At 41.0% G+C, this 22,566-nt stretch overlaps 1 protein-coding gene across 1 annotated transcript in view; it reads left to right on the top strand.

Annotated features, from left to right (window-relative positions):
- The window catches only part of NUP210 (nucleoporin 210), a 199,431-nt gene that overhangs the window by 55,079 nt on the left and 121,786 nt on the right, over window positions 1-22,566 (top strand). Inside the window, exons 8-12 of the mRNA XM_033925716.1 lie at window positions 5,948-6,016; window positions 11,163-11,269; window positions 12,796-12,936; window positions 16,356-16,493; window positions 19,324-19,479. Coding sequence (XP_033781607.1) covers window positions 5,948-6,016; window positions 11,163-11,269; window positions 12,796-12,936; window positions 16,356-16,493; window positions 19,324-19,479 — 611 coding nt within the window. The remainder of the gene's footprint in view (window positions 1-5,947; window positions 6,017-11,162; window positions 11,270-12,795; window positions 12,937-16,355; window positions 16,494-19,323; window positions 19,480-22,566) is intronic.

The following is a 22,566-nucleotide window of genomic DNA, read 5'->3' as shown; positions in this document are numbered from 1 at the left end:
CTTTCCTTTCTCTCCCCCACATGTGCAGCATCTTTCCTCTCCTCTCACCCATCCCCATGTGTCTTCCCTCTTCAACACCTTTCTATCCCTCCCCCCCCAGGTGCAGCAGAACCCTCGAGCAGCATCTTTCTATCCCTCCCTCTCTCCCCCCACCCCACCCGCACAGCAGAACCACACCGACCCTCCCACTGCAAGACCGACATACCTCTCTCCAAAAAGCAGCGTTGGCAGCACTCTAAGCAGGCTGCTTTGCGGCCTTCTCCTGCCAGGGCTTTTCCTGTGTCACGTTGCTGATGATATCATCAGTGATGCAGCAGAGGGTAGGACCCAGCAGGAGAAGACCACGAAGCAGCCTATTTAAAGCGCTGCCGACGCTGCTTTTTGGAGGGAGATATGTTGGTCTCACGGTGGGAGGGTTGGTGGGGTTGGGATGGGAGGGAGAGATAGAAAGATGCTACATGGGAGAGCGCTGCTGCTGCTGGTGAATCCAGGGATGGAGTTGGGGAGTGTTGGGGACATTCGGGAGGGGCTTCTGGGGTGATCTAACTAGGTCTTATTTTCAGGGCAACACAGTACCATAGAAGCTTTATCTAAAGGGAAGCTTTATTCAAGACAGTCTGTAATTCATGTTTAATCTTGCAACTTTGTGCAAACTTCCTTGAAAAATTGCATAGATTACAGAATTGTCACAGCTAAAGAAAGCTGTTACTATATTACAGAAAGAAAGACACCTATGTATCAACATTTATGTACTTTAATGCTCTGTTTTCTGTCCACTTATAAACTTCTTTATTCACCTTTCTAGACTTTTCTCTCCCTCGTAACCGAAGAAATACATCTGTATACCAAATTAACTTTTCAAGTGAGTGTATGTTGCTCTTTTAGTGAAAAGGAGGCTGGTTTGAAGATGCATAGTCCCAAAGATATTCCTTTGAATGTTTTGAAGTAATTAGTTTGGTGCCATTCATAGCTCTGAAAGGTACCATACAATAAATTCGCATTAGTAAGAAGCAAAGTTAGAGTTGAAAGTGGTATAATTTTCATTGGCTAAAAACTCAGGAATTATTTGATAGAATCATGTGTTCACATTCATTATTGTGACATTAGGTGAGGTTGCAAATGGTAGATGGTTGAGTCTCAACAAGGGAGTCACGAGGATGCGATGTCTCCTTGGGCTCCCTTTTTAGATGGTTGAGTCTGACAGAGAGCACCCGTAGCTGCTTTAACGCTGAGAAGCAAAGCAGATATCCTCCCTCTATCGGAAGTATTGCAGTCTTTGAGAATACAGTGGTACCTCAGAATCTGAACGCCCCAGAACTCGAACGTTTTGGAATCCGAACTTTTTTTTTTTGTAGTAAACTTTGCCCCAGAATCTAAACTCTGCTTTGGAATCCGAACACCCTGCACATTGTATGTATGTATTTCTGCCCCTAAAATCCAGTGTATTTTCGATTAAAATTTGAGTTTGTGGGACCCAGGAACAGATTAATCCAGTTTCCATTATTTTCAATGGGAAAACTTGTCTTGGAACTCGAACGGGGTTCTAGAACGGATTAAGTTTGGATTCCAAGGCATCACTGTATTGTAGTTTTCAGGAGATTCTGTAGATGCATTAAATGTTTATTTCACATGCACAAAATAGGGGAATCCTCTTTGCTCCTCTGGTCTATATCACGGCTTTCACAGTGGTAGACAGTAAAGTTTTATAGCAGACAATAGTACTAATCCTATAATCTTGCTAGGTAATGTGGAGGGGTATTCTCAATATAACATCTAAATCTGATTTTGGACATTTTGGGGAAAACATCTAAAAATCTGGTAGAGAAAATGGCTATTTTCAAACCAGAACAATAACATCTGGTTTTGTTTTGAAAATGACCATTTTCTAGATGTTTTTGAGCTTAGTGTGTCTATCTTTTAGGACCATTTTTGAAAGAAAAAAAAAAAAATCCAAAAGAAAAACACACACAAACAAGCTGTTGGGATGTAGGAGGAGCCAGCATTCTTAGTAGACTGGCCACACAAACGTCCCAGCAGAGCAGTGGGGCACCTTTGGGAGCACTGCAGTGAAATTAACATAAAAGGTCCCAGGTACACATCTCACCATAACCCTCCTATATTGTATGGTGAGCCCTCCAAAATTCACTGTACCCAACTGTATACCCCAACAATAGCTCTTACGCCTACAGGTGTACCTTTATGTGGGTACAGTTGGTTTTGTTTGGGTTCACAAGTTTCACCACAATTGTACTAGGTAAAGTGGGATATGGGCCTTATTCCACATCTCTATAGTCCACTGCACCAACCACTAGGTTACTCCGAGAACCATCTTGCTGCTCTAATAGGACTGGTCGTAGCATCTGAAGCTGTCATGCACACTGGTATGTACTGCTTCTTTCACATCTAGGGGGCAGGGGATTGGTGACAACTGAGGGAGTAAGGGGGAATCATGCCTTAATCCTTCCATTAATCATCTGCTCAATTTGAGCACCTTTTTGACACTTGTTTATTATTGAAACAGGTCTAGCCTAAAACATCCAAATTTTGCTCTGGATGTTTCTGCAGTGTTCCATTATTGCAGAAAATGTCTAAGTCCTAAGTCTGCATTAGTCCCGCCCAGAATGCCCCCCCCCTCCCCCAACATGCCCCCTTGAGATTTAGACAAACTGCTTACAAAAGCATTATAAAATAATGGGCTTTGAAAATTATTTGTATGTTTTAGCAAGAAAAACGTCCAAATGCCACTTTATGCCATTTTTGGGATGTTTTTCTCTTTTGAAAAATGAGCCCTTTCATGTCATAAACGGAGTCCATGCAACAAACCTCGTGCAAAAATCTAGTGTATATTTACAAAAAGAAACTTGTAATGGGCAGCCAGGAATTGCATGCTTACACTTCCCCCTCCCCATTCGCGGTTTACGCACTCGTGATTTTACATAATCGTGATTTTTTTTGGGGGGGAAGGGGGAAACCCCCCCCCCCCATATTTTTGCCTTCCCCCCCGGCATCCAAGCCTTACCTGGTGGTCTAGCGGGCTTTCGGGGCAGGAGCGATCTTCCTACACTCCTGCCCCATGCAGATCGCCAATAGGAAATGGCTGCCGTGAGCTCCCGTAGTCTCTTGAGACTTATGACGGGAACTCTCCACAGCCATTTCCTAGTGGTGATGTACACGGAGCAGGAACGTAGGAAGATCGCTCCTGCCCCGAAAGCCCGCTAGACCACCAGGTAAGGCCGGGATGGCGGGGGTGGGTCAGAGCCAGATATTTGCGGTATTTCCCTATTCGCGGTCCAGCTCTGCCCCTATCCCCCACCATGTTATTCACGGTTTCACCATATTCACGATGGGTTTTAATAGAGAACAGCGAATAACATATGAAAAAGTTATCTGCGGATTTTCTGTATTTGCGGTTTTGTTAATCCCCTATCACAGTGAATACGGAGGGAGAAGTGTAGAAATAAAACCAAGAAAAGAAAGAAGGATTATGCGCTCCTTTTACGAAGCTACATTAGCGGCTTTATCGCGCGCGACTTTTAATCAAGCGCTAACCCCCACGCTAGCCGGAAAACTAACGCCTGCTCAAGAGAAGGCGGTAGCGGCCGGCAGTCTGGCGCGTGCTATTACACGTGTTAAATCGCTAACGCGCCTTCATAAAAGGAGCCCTGTATCTTTCTTTTAAAATGCTTATTGGACTAGCTTATTATTTTTAATTGATTTTTTAAATTTATATACCATTATACCTAGACGATTTCCATATAAACATACATAAAAAGAAAAACAACAAACAAAGCTGCATCAAAGTATCATTATACCCCCCAGATTAATCTATTACTTGAACAAGGTAGCAATTGCATTACAGAAATGCAGGTAACAGAGTTGTGTTTTCAATAATTTCTTAATTTTCACCCTATCAGCACACAAATGCAGCCGACCCAATAAAGCATTCCACAATTTTATCACCTTCAATATGAAAATCACTTGCTCTAGTACAGGAGTCTCAAAGTCCCTCCTTGAGGGCCGCAATCCAGTCGGGTTTTCAGGATTTCCCCAGTGAATATGCATGAGATCTGTTAGTATACAATGAAAGCAGTACATGCAAATAGATCTCATGCATATTCATTGGGGAAATCCTGAAAACCCGACTGGATTGCGGCCCTCAAGGAGGGACTTTGAGATCCCTGCTCTAGTATCTGGGTATCACACTTTGTTTTGTTTTATTTCTATTTATTACTTTACTCAGAGACTGGAAATCTAGCTGTTAATGATTTACACATTTTATTAACATCTGATTAAATCTCCTCTCTGTGATCACCCTGTAGTGCATGCACTCTAGTGGGAATTGCACACAGTCTTCTACTGCCTCAAAGCTCACAGACATGAGCTCTGCACCGAAGCCAAAACGATGTGTAAGCTCCAAAATCTTTTTCATGTATAGATTGCTTGTTATCCTCCTCCTTTGATTGTTACCATGGTGATAATGTCAAAGATGGTAAAGATCTTTAGCTTGAAAATGCATTTCCTATTTATTCTTAAGTGTATCTCTCCAATGTCACCTCTCACCTCTGTTTCCACCATATCCTGGTGGTTCCATGTGCAAATGTGTGTGTATTTTTAAATTTTTGTATATTTTCAGGGCGGGTGGAATGGGGAAAATTGGTTAGTTTCATGCACTAGGTCAGAGGTGGGCAACTCCGGTCCTCGAGGGCCGGAATCCAGTTGGGTTTTCAGGATTTCCCCAATGAATATGCATTGAAAGTAGTGCATGCAAATAGATCTCATGCATATTCATTGGGGAAATCCTGAAAACCTGACTGGATTTCGGCCCTCGAGGACCGGAGTTGCCCACCCCTGCACTAGGTAGTGCTCTGCATGGCAGGCTCCTTCCCCCTACTTTTATGACTAGCCTGGGAGTAGGTTTGGCTTCCTCACAAAATAGACGATCATGGAAACTTGTAAATGCATACAAATGAAAAAAAGGGAAGTGACAGCAAGTGCAGCCTGCTGGGACAGACCTAGCAGCTAATTTTGTCACTTCCCTTTTACAGGTAAGTGCTCTTAGGCCCTGATTCTATAAATGGCGTCTAGACCTGTGGTTCCCAAGGTGAGATCCAAGGTGATTTCTTGGCTTTCTTTGTCTTCTGGAGTGGTGTTGGGGTTTTTTTTTTAGCTTCATAACTAATTACCGTTTTGATGTCATTCCATAACTCTTTGGGCTCTCTATCAACAGTATCAAGACAGACAAATCTGTTGTCTAGTTTTATCCAATAGTTTAGTTTGGAATATTTTCAATGTCATATTTTGGGAGGTCTCTAATGATCTTCTTTCGAAGCTTTACTTTGATTTTGCATGTCAAAAGCTTGTGGTCGCTTCCACAATTGGCTCCTGGTTTAGTCCTTGCATTCAAAACTGCAGTTTTCCATCTCTGTCCTATGCGGATATAATCAATTTGATTTTGATACATGTCATTTGGAGAGGTCCACATGTGCTAGCAATGTATGTGATATTGGAAATGCATATTTATGATTGACAGTTGGTTCATTTTGCAGTCTCACGAGATTACGTACTGTGGGAACTCATGTCAGCCATTTTGAGTAGTAAGACTGCACAGGGCAGGAACATAAGAGGATTGCTCTTGCCCTGGCATACCACTGGACCACCAGGACTTAATATAGGACTGGGGAAAGGCCTGTGGTGAGTCTGAGAATGGGAGGACTCGAATATAAACAGAGACCCCCAATTTTGGGCCTTTTCTTGACCCTAAAATCTAGGTTTATATACAGTAATTTAATAAATGAGGATTGCTTACTGGTGAAGGTGGGGTTTTGTCTAATTTATTGGCAACTCTATCACTTAGGGGTTTTAGAAAAAAGTTTTGCCACTGTAAAGTTGTTACCAGTTTTTCCCAACTCTGGATTCTTGAGTGTGTTTCTCTTGACTAAGATTTCAGGTATTCGCATACAAGGTGCTTCAAGATTACCAAACAGCACAATCTATGTTGTGGAACCTGGGTATTTAGGTTAGTCTTGTTCTATTGCTCATTGATAACAGTAATTTTATGTGCACTGCATTGCAATTAAAATAGTGCATATATTTGATTTTACAGAATGTGTTACATATGCTTCTAGGGGGTAACTTCTTCCATGGCGAATCAGAGGCTTCCTTAGGCTCCTCCCTAAGGAAGTCTCTGATTGGCTCAGACACCTTAAGCCCCTCCCAAGAGAGGCGCCTGAGCCAATCAGGGCCTTAGGCCCCTCCCTGTGCTTCACATGTTGCATTGGGGAGGGGCCTAAGGCTGATCTCTGAGTGTGCATGCAAATGATTTGCAAATCATTTGCATGCAAACTTGATAGTGAATTAATCGCCTTTTGCAAATCGGCCAGAGAATCGGTCAATAGTGATTGAAGTCGCTATCTTTAGTGAATCTGAGCCAAATTGGTGTGCATAAATTCTAATGAATGTATCTGAAAAGGGGGTGTGGCCATGGGCGTTCCTAAAATTTATGCACACTCTTATGTAATACACCCAATCCATGCTGAATTTGGGCATGAACATTTACATCAGGTTTAGTTGGTGTAAACTGGCTGGTCACTATGCATATTCTATAAACAGTACCTAACTGTAGGCATAGTTTATAGAAAAGTGCTAAGCGTGGGGGGGGGGGGGGCCTTCTGAACCATATATAGAATCTTGCCCATAATGTATAGTAACTTTGACTTTATACTGACGCATAAGGAATCTTAACATTTTTTAAGACAAAGTTCAAAACAGAGAAAATGATGACAGATAAAAGCCATATGGCCCATCCAGTCTGCCCTACCATAAGAACATAAGAACATAAGCAATGCCTCCGCCGGGTCAGACCATAGGTCCATCCTGCCCAGCAGTCCGCTCCCGCGGCGGCCCAAACAGGTCACGACCTGTCTGAATCACCAGAAGGGGCCCCCTTGCCACCTTGGTTTCCCATTGAGTCCTATCTTCCCATCGAAGTCCTAACCCTCCGGTCTTGCACATGCACGACCTGGTTGGGTTTCTATACTTATTACCTGGTTAACTTTCTATACCTGTGTTATATCCCAGCACCTCTCTCAGTATCCCACGATCCCTTTATCCCTCAGGAATCTGTCCAATCCCTGTTTGAATCCTTGTACCGTACTCTGCCTGATCACTTCCTCCGGTAGCGCATTCCAAGTGTCCACGACCCTTTGTGTGAAAAAAAACTTCCTTGCATTTGTTTTGAACCTATCTCCCTTCAGTTTCTCCGAATGCCCCCTCGTACCTGTCGACCCCTTCAGCCTGAAGAATCTGTCCCTATCCACCCTCTCTATGCCCTTCATGATCTTGAAGGTCTCTATCATATCTCCCCTGAGCCTCCTTTTTTCCAGAGAGAAGAGCCCCAGCCTATCCAACCTCTCGGCGTATGGGCAATGTTTCAGCCCTCTTACCAGTTTCGTTGCTCTCCTTTGGACTCTCTCAAGTACCGCCATGTCCTTCTTGAGGTACGGCGACCAATATTGAATGCAGTATTCCAGATGTGGACGCACCATCGCTCGATACAATGGCATGATGACTTCCCGCGTCCTGGTTGTTATGCCCCTCTTTATGATGCCCAGCATCCTGTTGGCTTTTTTCGAGGCTGCTGCGCACTTTGCAGATGGCTTCAGTGATGCATCCACCAGCACACCCAAGTCTCTCTCAAAACTGCTGTCTCCCAACAATGCCCCCCCCCCAATTTGTAGTTGAACAACGGGGTTCTTCTTCCCTATATGCATGACCTTGCATTTTTCCACGTTAAAGCCATTTGTTTGCCCAGTCTTCCAGCTTGCCCAGGTCCCTTTGTAGGTCCTCACACTCCTCCCTGGACCTAACTCTGCCGCACATCTGCTATCTTCTCCTCTTCCTAAGACAGTGGTCTCCAACATGTGGCCTCCCAAAGTACTGCATTGCGTCCCTCAAACAGCTGGCTGAAATGCTCTTCACATGTGTTAATTTCAATCTTGCCCACTTGATATAAAGTAGTAACTGCAAACAGGGATATAAAGCTCTGTGGGGGTCAGGTCCTTCCCCATTCTCTCTATTACTGGTTTGGAGCATTTGGCTGCAGTTAGAGAATGACACGGTGACAAAATTCATCACCGTTCCCGTCCCCGCGGATAACCACGGGAAATAGTCCCATGTCATTTTTTTGTGTCTATTTCAGCCTCAGTCCTTCTACACCAGCATTCTTCAAAGCAAAGCTTGAGGGTCAGTGGTTGTGGCCATTCATACTCTGATTCTTCTCTCTCTCCTTAAAGAATGACATGAAAATGGTTTACCGCGGTTATCCGCGGGGACGGGGACGGTGATTGATCGTCGATAGAATCGAAGTTAGGAATAGTTATAGAGGGGCTGAAAAAAAGAGTGATATCAGAGGTTTCTAATTTGGAAAGGTCTCTAAACGTGATCTTTTTTAGAGGTACGGAAGAGGATATTGTTTCTACTGGATAGGATTAACAGCAGTTTAGAGAGATTAAATAATGATCTGACCATGGTACAGGGGAGATTAGAGGTACTGAGTAGGATATAAATTGAGGTTTAGATGTAAGAATCATATCAAGTGTATGTTTTGAGGAATGTGTGGGTTCCCTAATGCGAGTTACCAAATCTAAGGTCTTGATGAAATTCAACATGTCAATTGTCGGCCGTGTAGCGGTGGGAGGGTCGGCTGGGAGGGTCAACGGGGGTTTCTGGTGTGCCGGATAGGGTTGGCGGGGGGGAGGTAAAACATGCTGCTCAGGGGGATGGGAGGCAGGCAGGTACACTGGCATGGGGGGTGGGGATTTCAATAGAAGGGGGATGGGAGGCAGGCAGGCTGGCATGGGGGTGGGGGGTTCGATGGAAGGCAGGCAGGCATCGGAGGGGGGTGGGGGGGTTTCAATGCAAACATGCTGCTCAGGGGGATGGGAGGCAGGCAGGCATCGGGGGGTGGGGTGGGGGGTTTCAATGGAAATATGCTGCTCATGGGAATGGGTGGCAGGCAGACTGGCATTGGGGGGTTAAATGGAAACATGTTGCTCAGGGGGATGGGAGGCAGGCAGGCTGGCATTGGGGGTGGAGGTGGGATAAAGTCTGGAAGATAATGATGAGGACATAAGGAGGCACTGGGGGCACTAAGGACATAGAAATGGCCACTGAGGGCACTAAGGACATAGGATGCACTGAGGGCACTAAGCAGGACAGAGGCACTGGGGGCACTAAGGACACAGGAAGGAGGAACTGGGGGCACTAAGGACATAGGAAGGAGGCACTGGGGGCACTAAGGACATGGGAATAAGGCACTGGGGGCATTATGGACACAGGAAGGAGGTAATGGGGGCACTAAGGACATAGGAAGAGGTACTAAGGACATGGGAAGGAGGCACTAGGGACATTATGGACATAGGAAAGGGGCACTAAGGACATAGGAAGGAGGCACTGAGGGCACTAAGTACATAGGGAGAGACACAGACAGAAAAAATGACAGACAGGCAGCGTGCAAGGAGAGAGAGACAAAGAAAAAAAAAAAACCCAGACAGACAGACATCTACTCTAGCACCCGTTAATGTAACATTTTTAAAGACTAGTATAAAAATAAAGTTGTTTATTATTATTATTTAGACATGTTTACATTTAACTCCAGTTATTAGTAACTAGATCTTATTGCATAAAATGAGCCCTGAGATAAAATAACATGGGTTGGTGATAAAATAACATGTCTTAACAGTAGCCCACACAGATATGCCCTTTTGCTGTTTTGTTTTCTTTTTAGGGGAGATATTCAGTAGTTTGCTTTGTTACAGAAACTCAAGTGTCTAGAATTATCTACCTTCAGGAAAAAGCTGAAATTCTACTTGTTTGACTCATCCCCTGCCACTCAATAACTAAACCTTCCTTTGAAGTATGAATCAACTTCTTTGTCTGCCCTCCATCTGTGAACCTGTATTCTCTTCTTACAATTGTATATTCCCCTATGCATTGTATCTCTCCCTCTCGTCCCAAATAGGTACCTCCCCTTCCCAAATAGGTACCTCCCCTCCCAAATAGGTACCTCGCCTCCCAAATAGGTACCTCCCCTCCCAAATAGGTACCTCCCCTCCCAAATAGGTACCTCGCCTCCCAAATAGGTACCTCCCCTCCCAAATAGGTACCTCCCCTCCCAAATAGGTACCTCCCCTCCCAAATAGGTACCTCCCCTTCCCAAATAGGTACCTCGCCTCCCAAATAGGTACCTCGCCTCCCAAATAGGTACCTCCCCTCCCAAATAGGTACCTCCCCTCCCAAATAGGTACCTCGCCTCCCAAATAGGTACCTCCCCTCCCAAATAGGTACCTCCCCTCCCAAATAGGTACCTCCCCTCCCAAATAGGTACCTCCCCTTCCCAAATAGGTACCTCGCCTCCCAAATAGGTACCTCCCCTCCCAAATAGGTACCTCCCCTCCCAAATAGGTACCTCCCCTCCCAAATAGGTACCTCCCCTTCCCAAATAGGTACCTCGCCTCCCAAATAGGTACCTCCCCTCCCAAATAGGTACCTCGCCTCCCAAATAGGTACCTCCCCTCCCAAATAGGTACCCCCCCTCCCAAATAGGTACCTCCCCTCCCAAATAGGTACCTCCCCTTCCCAAATAGGTACCTCGCCTCCCAAATAGGTACCTCCCCTCCCAAATAGGTACCTCGCCTCCCAAATAGGTACCTCCCCTCCCAAATAGGTACCTCCCCTCCCAAATAGGTACCTCGCCTCCCAAATAGGTACCTCCCCTCCCAAATAGGTACCTCCCCTCCCAAATAGGTACCTCCCCTTCCCAAATAGGTACCTCCCCTCCCAAATAGGTACCTCCCCTCCCAAATAGGTACCTCGCCTCCCAAATAGGTACCTCGCCTCCCAAATAGGTGCCTCCTCTCCCCTCCCAAATAGGTACCTTTATCTCTAATGTGATATAACTTCTCTTCCCATCTCTATATGGGCATCTTGTTTATAAATCGCTTTGAACCTGTACTAAATAAGAGTGATACAAAGGTACTCAAGGAAAGAAAATTTAGCTGGTAGGCCCTAACTTCTCCTTCATCAAGCTATGCGCATAAAATTAATCTGTTTATGTAAATAAAAATTTATTAAGCAACTTTATTCTTGCACTTTTTATTTTTTAGGTTTCACAATATATCCTGGTGACCGGTGGGTTCTAGAAACTGGCAGATTGTATGATATCACTATAGAAGTATTTGATAAATTAAGTAACAAGGTTTACTTATCTGATGTAAGTGAACTTTTATTCATGATATGACCTCTGACTTTGATTAACTTGAAAAGTGAATAACTTACCACTTTTTAAAATTCTTTATAAGAAAATTCAACATTTTCCTCCTCTTCCTTTTCAATTGGGCCTTAATCGGAAGCAATCTGTATTGGGCATTGGCAACATGAACCTTCAGTTCCAATTATCTGGGGCTTCCCCTTTTCTATAAACCCTTCCTGATTAGTCAGTCTTTGTATTGACAGTCTATGTCCCTGGCTTGTTTTGGAACCTCATATGAGTCAACTCCCTAAATCCAGAGAGTGGATGTCACTATTCAGTGATGTGCTGAGACTCCTTGCTGCTAGGGGCTTCTACAGCCGTAGCCTGGTTACTCAGACAAGAGTCACACAAATGCTAACAAGAAGCCTGAGGAGGTAGGAAAATAAGCTTTTATTTACACAGAATTAGGGCTCTGTTTTCCTCAAAGATCTCCTCTCACAGAAACCAGCTGCTTTTCCAAAATGCACTGCCCTTCTCAGCCCAGAGTTCTGGGTCACAGTCCTTCATGTCCAACCAGGAGCATAGTTCATGCAACCCCCACCTCTGAGAAAGTTTTAAAATGCAGCCTTTTGATTTACTCCTGTGTAAGCAACAAAACTTCAAGTTCAGCGGGTTCCTACCTCAGTTGGGAATATTACAGTTCTCTGCTGATCCTCCATGTCTTTCCTTCACTCTGGGACCCCAGATTCTGATTCTGGCCCTTCTTTTTAAACTCTCCTCCTCTACTTCCTGGTTTGGCACTTTCCTCCCTCCCCCCTCTGCGGAAGCTGTTTCCCTTTCTGAGCTGTCCTTGCCTTTCTTTCAGCTGGCCAGGAGGGAAAGTGCTGAAGGTTCCTCCAGGAAACCTTCTGTTTGAGAAGCTGAACTAACCCGAAGAAGGGGCAAGGTTGCATAGCCTCTGTCACAGGCTGTGCAATGTCTCTTGCCAGTGGAACAGCAGCAGGGAGCCTTGGAAACTGAACCTCTGCTTTCCACCCAGTGGTGTGCATTACTCATGAGCTGGCTGTCCAGTCCTTATTGCTTTTAATTTTTAAAGGACCATTGGCATGTTGGCAAAATGGGAGCTATTGTTCTTGCTTTAACTTAAAAATAAAATCTAAAAAACATTTTTGCTACTTCACTTGCTTTAATTAACTAGAACATCAATAAATCATTTATTGTGTGCATGATTCTTTTTTATGTTCTGTAATCTAGATTACATTAATTCATTATTCAAAACGTTTAATGGTAGCAACTCGAGGCACAATATTCAGTACTTTGTGGCCATTATTCATGTGTGTGCAAGTACATTTTAATGTTCTGAAAAGAATTACGTATATTATAATTTCACAAATTTATTTTGCCAGTACTTCAAGGATAGCCTTTAGAATGATATATTCTAAAGTTACACTTTGTAAGTATAATATAGTAAGTTTGTTTTAGTTTTCCTTTTGCTTGCATGTTCAGTGATGATGGCTGCTAGTTAAGATGATTTGTTTCATTTTTAGAATATCCGGATTGAAACAGAACTGCCCAAAGAGTACTTTGAGGTTCTAGAATCTTCTCTGAATGGCTCCTATTATCATGTAAAAGCTGTGAAGAAGGGCCAAACTGTAATTGATGCAGCTTTGACATCTATAATAGATCAAGTAGGTATATTTTATTTATAATTTGTTGATTAAGGGCTGTTCCTTCTGTCAGGACGCCATAAAAAAGTATGTATATAACTTTGATGTATAGTTTATTAAAATATGGGCACATAGAAAATCTGCCCTTCCACACCATCCGTTATCTCCTCCTAAGCAATGGGTGGGAGTGCGTGCGAGCGGTCCTTCGGGGTGGGGGTGCGGTCCTGCGGGGGGGAGTGAATCGGACGTCGGGGGGAGGGCATCAGGCTTTCAGGGTGGGGACAGGACTTCAAGGGGGAGAGGAGAGTCGGGGCGGGCGAAAGGAGAGTCGGGGTGGCCAGAGGAGAGTCGGGGCAGGCGAAAGGAGAGTCGGGCGGCGACGGGAGAGTCGGGCAGCATGCGCGGTATACGGGTGTGCGTGGTTTACAAAAAATTTTTTTACATATATTTCGGTTTCCCGCGCGCTATACCCGTCTGCGCGTTTTACACGGGTGCGCGTTATCTACGTGAAAATACGGTAGTTCAAAAGATCAAAGTAAAACGCTATATAAACTGTGGAGATCACTCACTGATCTGAGTGAAAAAATCGGTAAAAGTAATAGACCAGCTGCGGATGAGCTAGCAAAATATTTTAATGACAAAATCCTGTCGATAAGGGCTACAATTTGGCACTGTAAAATATGATTATTTTTTTTTTTTTTGAAGAAGAAGATAATTGATCAGATTCAGAAACTATGTTTTAAATTAGGACAATGTAGATGTGCTTTGAACCCTTTTCCTTCTTGTATTTTTAGGAGTATCTCCCTTCAAGCAATTTCTTGGTTAACATCATTGATAAAATCACTCATTAGATAATGGTTACTTCTCAAGCATTATGGGAAATATCGCTTTAACCCCGTTATTGAAGAGTTCTGATATGAACCCATCTCACTCCCGTCCAATGGCTAATATCTCCTTATTAACCAAGATGATTGAGGCTATTATTTCGGTACAACTCTCTAGTTACTTGATAGACTCCTAATTCCTTATAATCCCACTAAATCTCTTCATTCTGTGTCGCAGAATCTCCTTGTCGTACCATGATTAAAATGAATCAACACGTTGAGATCCAACAATTTCGCTGTCACTGCACCTTCTCTCTGGAATTCGCTGCCCAATCGTTTACGGATCGAATCCGTGCTAAAGCAATTTAAAGCAAAATTAAAAACATTCTTATTCCAAGATGCTTTTGGATAACAACTGTCCTTTTAAAGACTAAAACAAATTGTAGCTTTGACCCTCACCTATTGTTTTTCCCCTAAGTGTGCTTTTTTTTCTCAATGATTGTAGTTCTACCCTTCTTTCCTAACTGTGTGTAGTTAGTATATATGTTTTTGTATGTGTCTAACTTAACCTGGTTCTGTTTAGTATTTTAACTCTTAACTTGTTTCTTTTTTTAAGATATTCTTTATTTCTGTACACCGCCTAGAAATTTGATTAAGCGGTATAAAATTTTTTTTAATAAACTTGAAACTTGAAAAATTTGATAAATTCTCTATTCTACTCCCATTACAACATGGTTTTTTATCTAATTTCAGTATAGAAACATTTATTGTCAGTGATCTCTAAGATTTATAGTCTCACAATAGATATGCTATCTTGCTGCAGTTTGATCTTTCAGCATCTTTTGATGTAGTACATCATGATGTACTGATTTGTTTATTTTCTGAGATAGGCCTGGATCAGAAAGTACTGGGATGGTTTACAGATTTTCTAACACTACGCACCTATGAGATATATATTGATGATGAAACATTTGCCCCATGGAAATCTGCCTGTGGAGGTCCACAGGGTTCCCTGTTGTCTCCTTTACTTTTTAACATTCATATGACTACATTAAAGAACCTCAATTTAGTCGCTTATGAAACAATTTTTACATATGTGGACAATATTTTTATTCTATTAGAAGTAGATCCAAAACTGAGCAACTTTGATCTAAATATAAATTCTTGTATTTCTAGACTTCAAATATGGGCTACCTCTGTTCAAATGAAACTTAATGCAGCCAAGACAAAAATATTATGGTTTGGCCCAAAAATTGAACAGTTTCCTCTCTCTGTAACTTTGAATTCTGGAGAATCTTTGAAAATTGAATTTTCGTGTAGAGTTCTGGGAATAATATTGGACTCTTCTTTATCATTTTCACCTTTCAAAGAAATGCTTTTTCAGCTTACAAATGTTAAGGAAAGTTAGACATTATTTCACCAGCAACATTTTGCGGTACTAGTGCAAGCTATTATCCTAACACAATTAGATTACTGTAATTCAATCTATATAAGCCTGAGTAAGGGGAATCTAAAACGGTTACAATTAATCCAAAATACAGCAGCAAAGCTAATATTTGGTAAAAGAAAATTTGATCATATGTCTCCTCTTTTGAGAAATCTTCACTGGCTCCCTGTCCATCTTAGAGTACAGTTTAAATGTGCTTCTATGATTTTTAAAATCATACATGGGCTTTTTACGTCTTTGATTCCTCTATCTTTGAATATAATCGGAGATCTTCTGATTCAAGCAACTCACAGAAATTTAAACTGTCCTTTTCTCTCTAATCTACTTTCACTTCGATTGTCGATTTTTATGTGAACCGAGTTGAGCTCCTTTTGGGGAGATGACATGGTATATAAATCCAAGATTTAGATTAGATTAGAGGGAGCATTGTCCAATGTTGAGGCTAGGAAGGAGTTCCAAGGTGAAGCTGTTTTAGAACTGAAGAATTGAGCCAGATCTTCCACAGTGTAGTTAGTAACAGAATAGTGAAACTGTTTGTGCTCTTGTAGCATCACAGAGGAAAAATCTGCATAAATAAATATTATTGACCGTCTGAATCAATCTTTTGCAGCGACTTCATGCTACCTACTATTTTTTTATTTTAAAATCATGCACTTATATGATTATGTCCCAGGAAGAATTGCAACTTCCTGATCTCATTTCTCTACGAGCTCTGACCAGCTCTATCTCTTTACCCTCCAGGTCTGACATCTCCTCACCCAAAACTACTTTATAAACTTTTACCTCATCTTCCATAGGGTTCCCATAATGTTCCAACATGCTATAGCAGAATTTGACTGCTGTGCTAAGAACTACAGAATAATTTCTTTGGAGTGGTGGAGGGAACCTGACCTCAGGTTGTTATAATCAAGGCTTCAGTATGTTACATATGATTTGTTGAGTTGTCATTCTGTGTCTGCTTATTTGGTGGGGGGGGGGGGGGGGTCCCCCCACCATTGTATGTATTTTTTTTTCTTTACAGAGTACATATGGTTCTCTTATTATTGGATATCAAGTTTAGTCCGTGATAATGGTCTGTTTCTGCAATATATATTTGAGATGAACACATGACATATTGAACTACGGACATAATCCAATGTAGAAGATTTAAATTAAATTGTTCATTGTAGGATGGAGGTGTCCATATGCTGCCTATCCCAGTAAGAAACCAGCAAGAGGTTGAAATCTATAACCCAATAACACTTTCACCAAGCATGTTGACATTTCCATGGCAACAGAAAGCAGGATCCTATCAATACATCATAAAGGTACTTTTGGTTACATGCATATATAACATTTTAAAAAAAATTTGGCAAGCTGGCTGTCCAGTAGCTAAAGCAGTAAATGGTGATCTTGTGTGTTATAGCCTATTTTTGTTCTAAAAATAGAGATGAATATGCTAGCCTGTGGCTTTTAGTACAGACAGATATGCTATTCAAATTTATGCATGGAATTGTTTCTTGTCCATTTGCACTTGGCAGAACCAGCAATTACCTGTTTATGAACATACCCTGCCTACTGTGACCACCAGATGCTGATATCAAGAGAGAGAGAACAAAATAGCTCCTCTAGTCTGCCCAGAAAGGGGTTAGGGTTGAAACTGCTGCTCTGTGCAGATTCCCTCTGTTTTCATTGAAGGTTGTAATGGGACACTGTCAGGGAGAGAGATTTATCAATGCATTATTCCAGTACAAGAACTGTTTCTTTTTTGAGTCTGTAGAGATTTTTTCTCCATTGAAAATACATGAATATTTTGAAATTGTATTTTTATTTTTTTGCACTAGAGCACACTGTTGATAACCAACCTGACAATGATCTGCTGCTGGTCTGATAGTTGTAACCTTGCTTTAATGCTGCCTAAATTTTATTGCATCAATTTAATTGCTATTTTTGGGACAACTTTATTGTTACCAAGTCAAGAAGACATCATTTTAATTGCATATGGGATGAAAAAAACCTTATGGTACTTGAACTTTATGGGATTTTTAAGCTCGAGCAGATGGTATTTTGTAGTTATTTCCATAAATTTATATGACTGCTGTACCCCACCTGGACGATTGCTCCTACACACAAGATGAAGGGAAGCTTTTCTTCCTCTGTGAAACATAAACATTTGCTTTTAGGAGAAATCTGGGGTGGCTTTTGGTAGACATAAAGGTTTCATTTCAACAGTATCCAGGCAATAAAAATACTTTTATTAGGCACTGCCATCACACAAAATAATTAACTGAGAAATACTAAATATAACATTATCCGTTCCATTTTGTCTAGCAGTAATTTGTCTTTTGGGCCAGAAGTGATGATGCAATTGCAACAAAGAATTAGGCTTTTTTTTATTTTTTAATTTTGCTTTTCTTTTTCATTCTGGGGTGGTTTTTTTGGTTTTGGTTTTTTTTTTTTAACAATTAATGGAATCTTCTCATTGAACACTGCTGCAAGTTTCCTTCTTTGAGACCTTAAAGCTTCCAGTCACTGTCACTGGCTTTCGGCTATAGAAAATGAATCTCTGTTTTAAAGTATTGAGAAAATCATTTATGGCAGGTCCCTGGTGAGCTGACTTGTGAAATGATCTGCTGAGCATGAATGTAGTTAATCAGTAGAATCACTGAGCTGCATGTCCTAAGGATTTGCAGCCATGCTAGAAGGAGCAATTTAGAATTTGAACTAGTTAAAGAAAAAGAAAAAAAAATTCTTGTAGGAAGAAATTAAATTGAATAAAGGTTGTAACATGCCATACCCACCCTCACATTATTGAAAGTGACAAGCTGCAATTCCTTTTCTTTTTGTACACTTAAAGAAAGTTTGTTGTATCACATTATTTAGCACCTCTTAGTTTCAATATGTGAGACAGTGTAGGGAGGACAACTTAAAATATCCATATGATGGATCTCATACTCAAGTAGCCTTTGCGCTGCTTGGGGTGGGTGTTAGGGAAGGAGGTGCTACTCCTATATTTTCTGAGGTAGGCCTCTTCATTCTGGTGAACTTTGATATTTTGCTTAATTTGAATTTCTTCTACTAGTGATTTACCTAAGTAAAAAGGTCACGTTGTTCCACAATTTAATGTAATTTTATTTGCATTTTCTAGTAGAATTTATTTATTCTAAAAATTTCTTTTCTGCCTACAACCTAGGCAGATTACAATGGGCTTGGTTTGAGGGATACAACAGTGGAATGGGCTTGCATTTTCAAACTCCACCCGCCCACCCCCACCCCCGCATGAAAATAAGGCGTGTTTTGAAAGGAAAAAGTGTGCACATCTTTCTGTGAACACTGGTACAAAATATGTAGTTAAAATATCTTGTGGACTTCTCTCAAAATGTGCAGTTTTTTTTAAATTTAATTCTTTATTCATTTTAAAAATTACAATTGTGCACAATAATTAGTACATATACTTAGAATATTAAATTAGAGCACAATAAACTTACAAAAAATTAATAACAAAAAATTATTTCCCCCACCCACCCAATTAATCAATCAATAAATAAACCTGTAAACAACCTAAACATACCTCTTAATTCCATTCCAAAAAACATACCCCCCTGGATGTTTATGTTTTAAAAAGATCATCTAAGAAGGTCAGTCCTTACAATATTTAGTTAATGGTTCCCAAACATCCATAAATTTTTTGTAATTTCCCTGCTGAATGGCAATGAACTGTTCCATTTTAAAGACGTAACAAAGGGACTCCCACCAGAATGAATAATTTAGTCTGATCCAATTTTTCAAATTTTTTAAAATAAGTTGTCATTACAAAAAGTAGCTTGTTATTACTCACAGGTAACTGATTTTTAGCTCTCATAAGTGTAACAAATAAAATAGTATCATACGATAAAGCCACTGGATTCTCTAATAAATTATTAATTTGATCCCAAATAGATCTCCAAAATTTCAGTATCAAGGGACAATAGTATAATAAATGATCCAATATCCCAGCTTTGAGATGACAGTGCCAGCATCTATTAGACTTGGAACTATCTACTTTATGTAAACGAAAACTGCCCCATATGTAAATAAGTAAGCAGGAAAAAAAAGGACATATGAAAACCCTATAGTGACATATATTTTGATTTTGGTTTTTTTTTTTTCACATCTCAGGCTCATGGTGGAAGTGGAAATTTTACTTGGTCATCTTCTAACCATGCGGTCGCTACTGTCACAGTTAAGGGAGTTATGACCACAGGCAGTGACATTGGTGTCAGTGTTATACAAGCCCATGATGTACAGAACCCACTGCACTATGGGCAAATGAAGGTACGTCAGGTGGTTTTCCTTTGCTTCTTTACAGGTTGTCTACAGCATTTCTGCTAATGCTAACAAACTTGTTTCCTATAGTGTTTGAAGAGTTTAATTATTTGGTGATGAAATGTCATATCTTCAATTTTAGTATAAAGGTACAGTGGAACTGTTAAGTTTTAATGAAAACCAGGTAGTGAGCAGAAAAATAATTGAAATTAAAGAGCAAACTTCTAGAACTTGATTACCAAATACCATATATATCCAAATATAAGCTGAGGTGACCTTTTTTCCCCCAAAAAAGAAAGAAAAAAGATTGACTCAAATATAAACTGGTGGTTTATATTCAAGTGCCCTGCCTTCAGCCCCCCTCCCTCACTTCCTCCCCTGCCCTGCCCAGCTCTGCACCCAGCCCCCCTCCCTCCTTGCCAGGCTCTGTATCCAGCCTCCCTTCCTCCCTCCCTAGATGGCCTTGCAAGCCTCCCCTGGGCCTGCCGTTAGCCCTGGTGGTTCAGTGGTGGGTCATGACTTGAGGATCCCTCCCACCTCCTGTCCTGGCTGACTCTGACACATCCCATCTCCCTCCCACTTCCCATACTTTTTTTTTTTTTAAACCTACTTTTAAAGCCCTGGTGGTCCAGTAGTGGTGAACTGGGACAGGAGTGATCTTCCTTTGCTCCTGACTCATGCAGAGCCACTATCTTCTGCGAGTTCTCACAGCAACCTTGTGAGTTTCCGCGATCTCACAAGATTGTGGCGAGAAGTCGTGGCAGCCATTTCACATAGCAATTCTGCACAGGGCAGCAGCATAAGAAAATCGCTCCTGCCCTAGTTCATCACTGACTAGGGCTTTAGAGGTAGGTTTTTTAAAAAGTCCGGGAGGCAGGAGGGAAGTGGAATGTGTCAGTTGACCAGGACAGGAAGCAGGAGGAATCCCTTCTGTCCTGGCCCACGGCTGGACCACCTAGGCTTACTGCAGACCCAGGAGAGGCCTGCCAACAGGTCTGGGGGTGGGTGGGTGCTGACTCTAATATAATCTGACACCCTCATTTTTGGGCCCAAAATTCTTGGGTTATATTTGAGTATATATGATAGTTAAAAATAGTCAGACATAAAGGAATAATTTTATAGCAGTCTCTTTTATGACTTAATATAAATCAATCCACTTAATAAGCTCTCCATTTGAGTATGCATCACCAGTTTGACATTTCAGATTTTCCAGACTCTAGTCCTTTAACATGTTACTTTTCTGGCAAGGGGGCTGACTTTGTGCTTTTATAATAAAAAAAATATATTAAACTATAATCCCTGAAGAACTTGTTATGCAGTTGGAACCAGAAATCTTTCTGCACCTGACCTCATAAGAACCCATCTTCTATACTGCACGCATTATGTTGTCCTGTCTCTGAAATTGTAGTGTTCCAGGGAGACCCACTTCACTGCCAGAAAAAAAAATTGATTCTGCTTGTAGGATGTCATTATCTCCTTCTGTAGGCAGTGTCAAATGATTTACCTTGTCAACAGGGTAAATTCACCAGGCAAGAAACTTCCCCTCCCTCAGAAGCCACAATTGCACAAGCCCACTTGAATCCTTTAAAAAGTGCTAAAAATTGTGCATGCAAATTTTCACGCATGCACAATTTTCGCATTCCCATACTTCAAATGTATTGTAATTCTAGCTGCTTTACTTATAGGGCCTATCGTTTGCCATGCTGTGCTCAGCCTCCAAATCTTGTATTCTTCTCTCCATACAGTTCATAAGAATTATCCCTCTGCTGCTGTTCTTCCCTTGAATCTGCTATTCTGAATATCTTCTATGTGAATTTGCATCCTTGTTGCCCATCGTTTGCCATGCTACCGTGCTCAGTACCCAGAACATGTACATAGGGATTTCTACTAATGCTCTTCATCCTTTTGATCAGTTGTTCTGTCTATCTGCTGAATATGAAGTTGTAATCTGGTTGCTAAACCTTCTACTGTGTATGTAAACTTGTAACCCGTTCTGGGCTCTTCTGGGAGGACGGGCTAAAAATTTGACTAAATAAATAAATTGAATAATGAGCCAGCGAGCACCAATTGGGATCTTAAGCAATTAGTTGCTAATTGGTTTTAATTAAACAAAGGAAGTGCCAGAGGGTCATGGGTGACTCAGGGGTGTTCCTTGGATTTAGGTTCATAGTTTTTGAATAAGGGGGGGATCCATGCTTAATTTAGATGCAAATCCCCGCATCATATTTTAATTGCTGCAAAGGCTGAGGTTCCTAGCGCTTAATGCTATTCTATAAATGGTGCCTAACTTTGAATGCTTTTTAGCATTATTGTTTTAAGCACACTTTTTAGAAGACTCTTTCGCAGATCTACTGCTGGTTTGTGCTTTTACAGCATATTGTAATCTACAGTTGTTAACATCTATACTAGTGAGTGCCACAATATATGAGATCCTATATTTTATGTGAAGCTAGAAGTGGAAATGTCCTATAAAAATTGGTGGACTCAATCTATTTCTAAAATGTCCTTTTATTCATCCAAAAACTCAATGACTCAACATATACATTTTTCGGTTAAACCGGCCTCCCTCAGGAGTTCTTAAACATAAATATGCATAAACTATTAAATATAGCACAATCACAAACCATATTAAAATGAATAAAAACCAATAAATAATATACAGTGCATCAAATCTTCATTTATTTTCGAGAAAAAGAAAAATCAATGACACATGAAATTATTAGACCATAGTAAATAAAAAATGAAATATATATATATTCAAATATAAACATTCATATTTCAACATGGCAAAAATAAAATGAATCATACCTAATGAATGGAAAAGTAAAACTATTTAACTCAGGATGTAAACATTCATAATATAACAAAAAAAATAATGATCACTTTAAATCATATGAAGCACTATATCACTCATTCAAGGTGTAGTATGTATAAGGGGAACACAGAATTTTTTTTACATAAAGAACCAGCAAAGAAATAAAAAGTCAATGAGAGTACATTGCACAATGGCAAAACAAGAGATACATTAATATGACCAGCAGTGAATTTAAAATATATAATCCATTAACAAAAGAACATAATACATTGTTAAATATA

Source organism: Geotrypetes seraphini, chromosome 17 (genome assembly GCF_902459505.1).
Source record: "Geotrypetes seraphini chromosome 17, aGeoSer1.1, whole genome shotgun sequence".
NCBI classification, from domain to species: domain Eukaryota; kingdom Metazoa; phylum Chordata; class Amphibia; order Gymnophiona; family Dermophiidae; genus Geotrypetes; species Geotrypetes seraphini.
The sequence above is the reverse complement of the archived record's forward strand: the minus strand, read 5'-3'. Positions and strand labels throughout refer to the sequence as shown.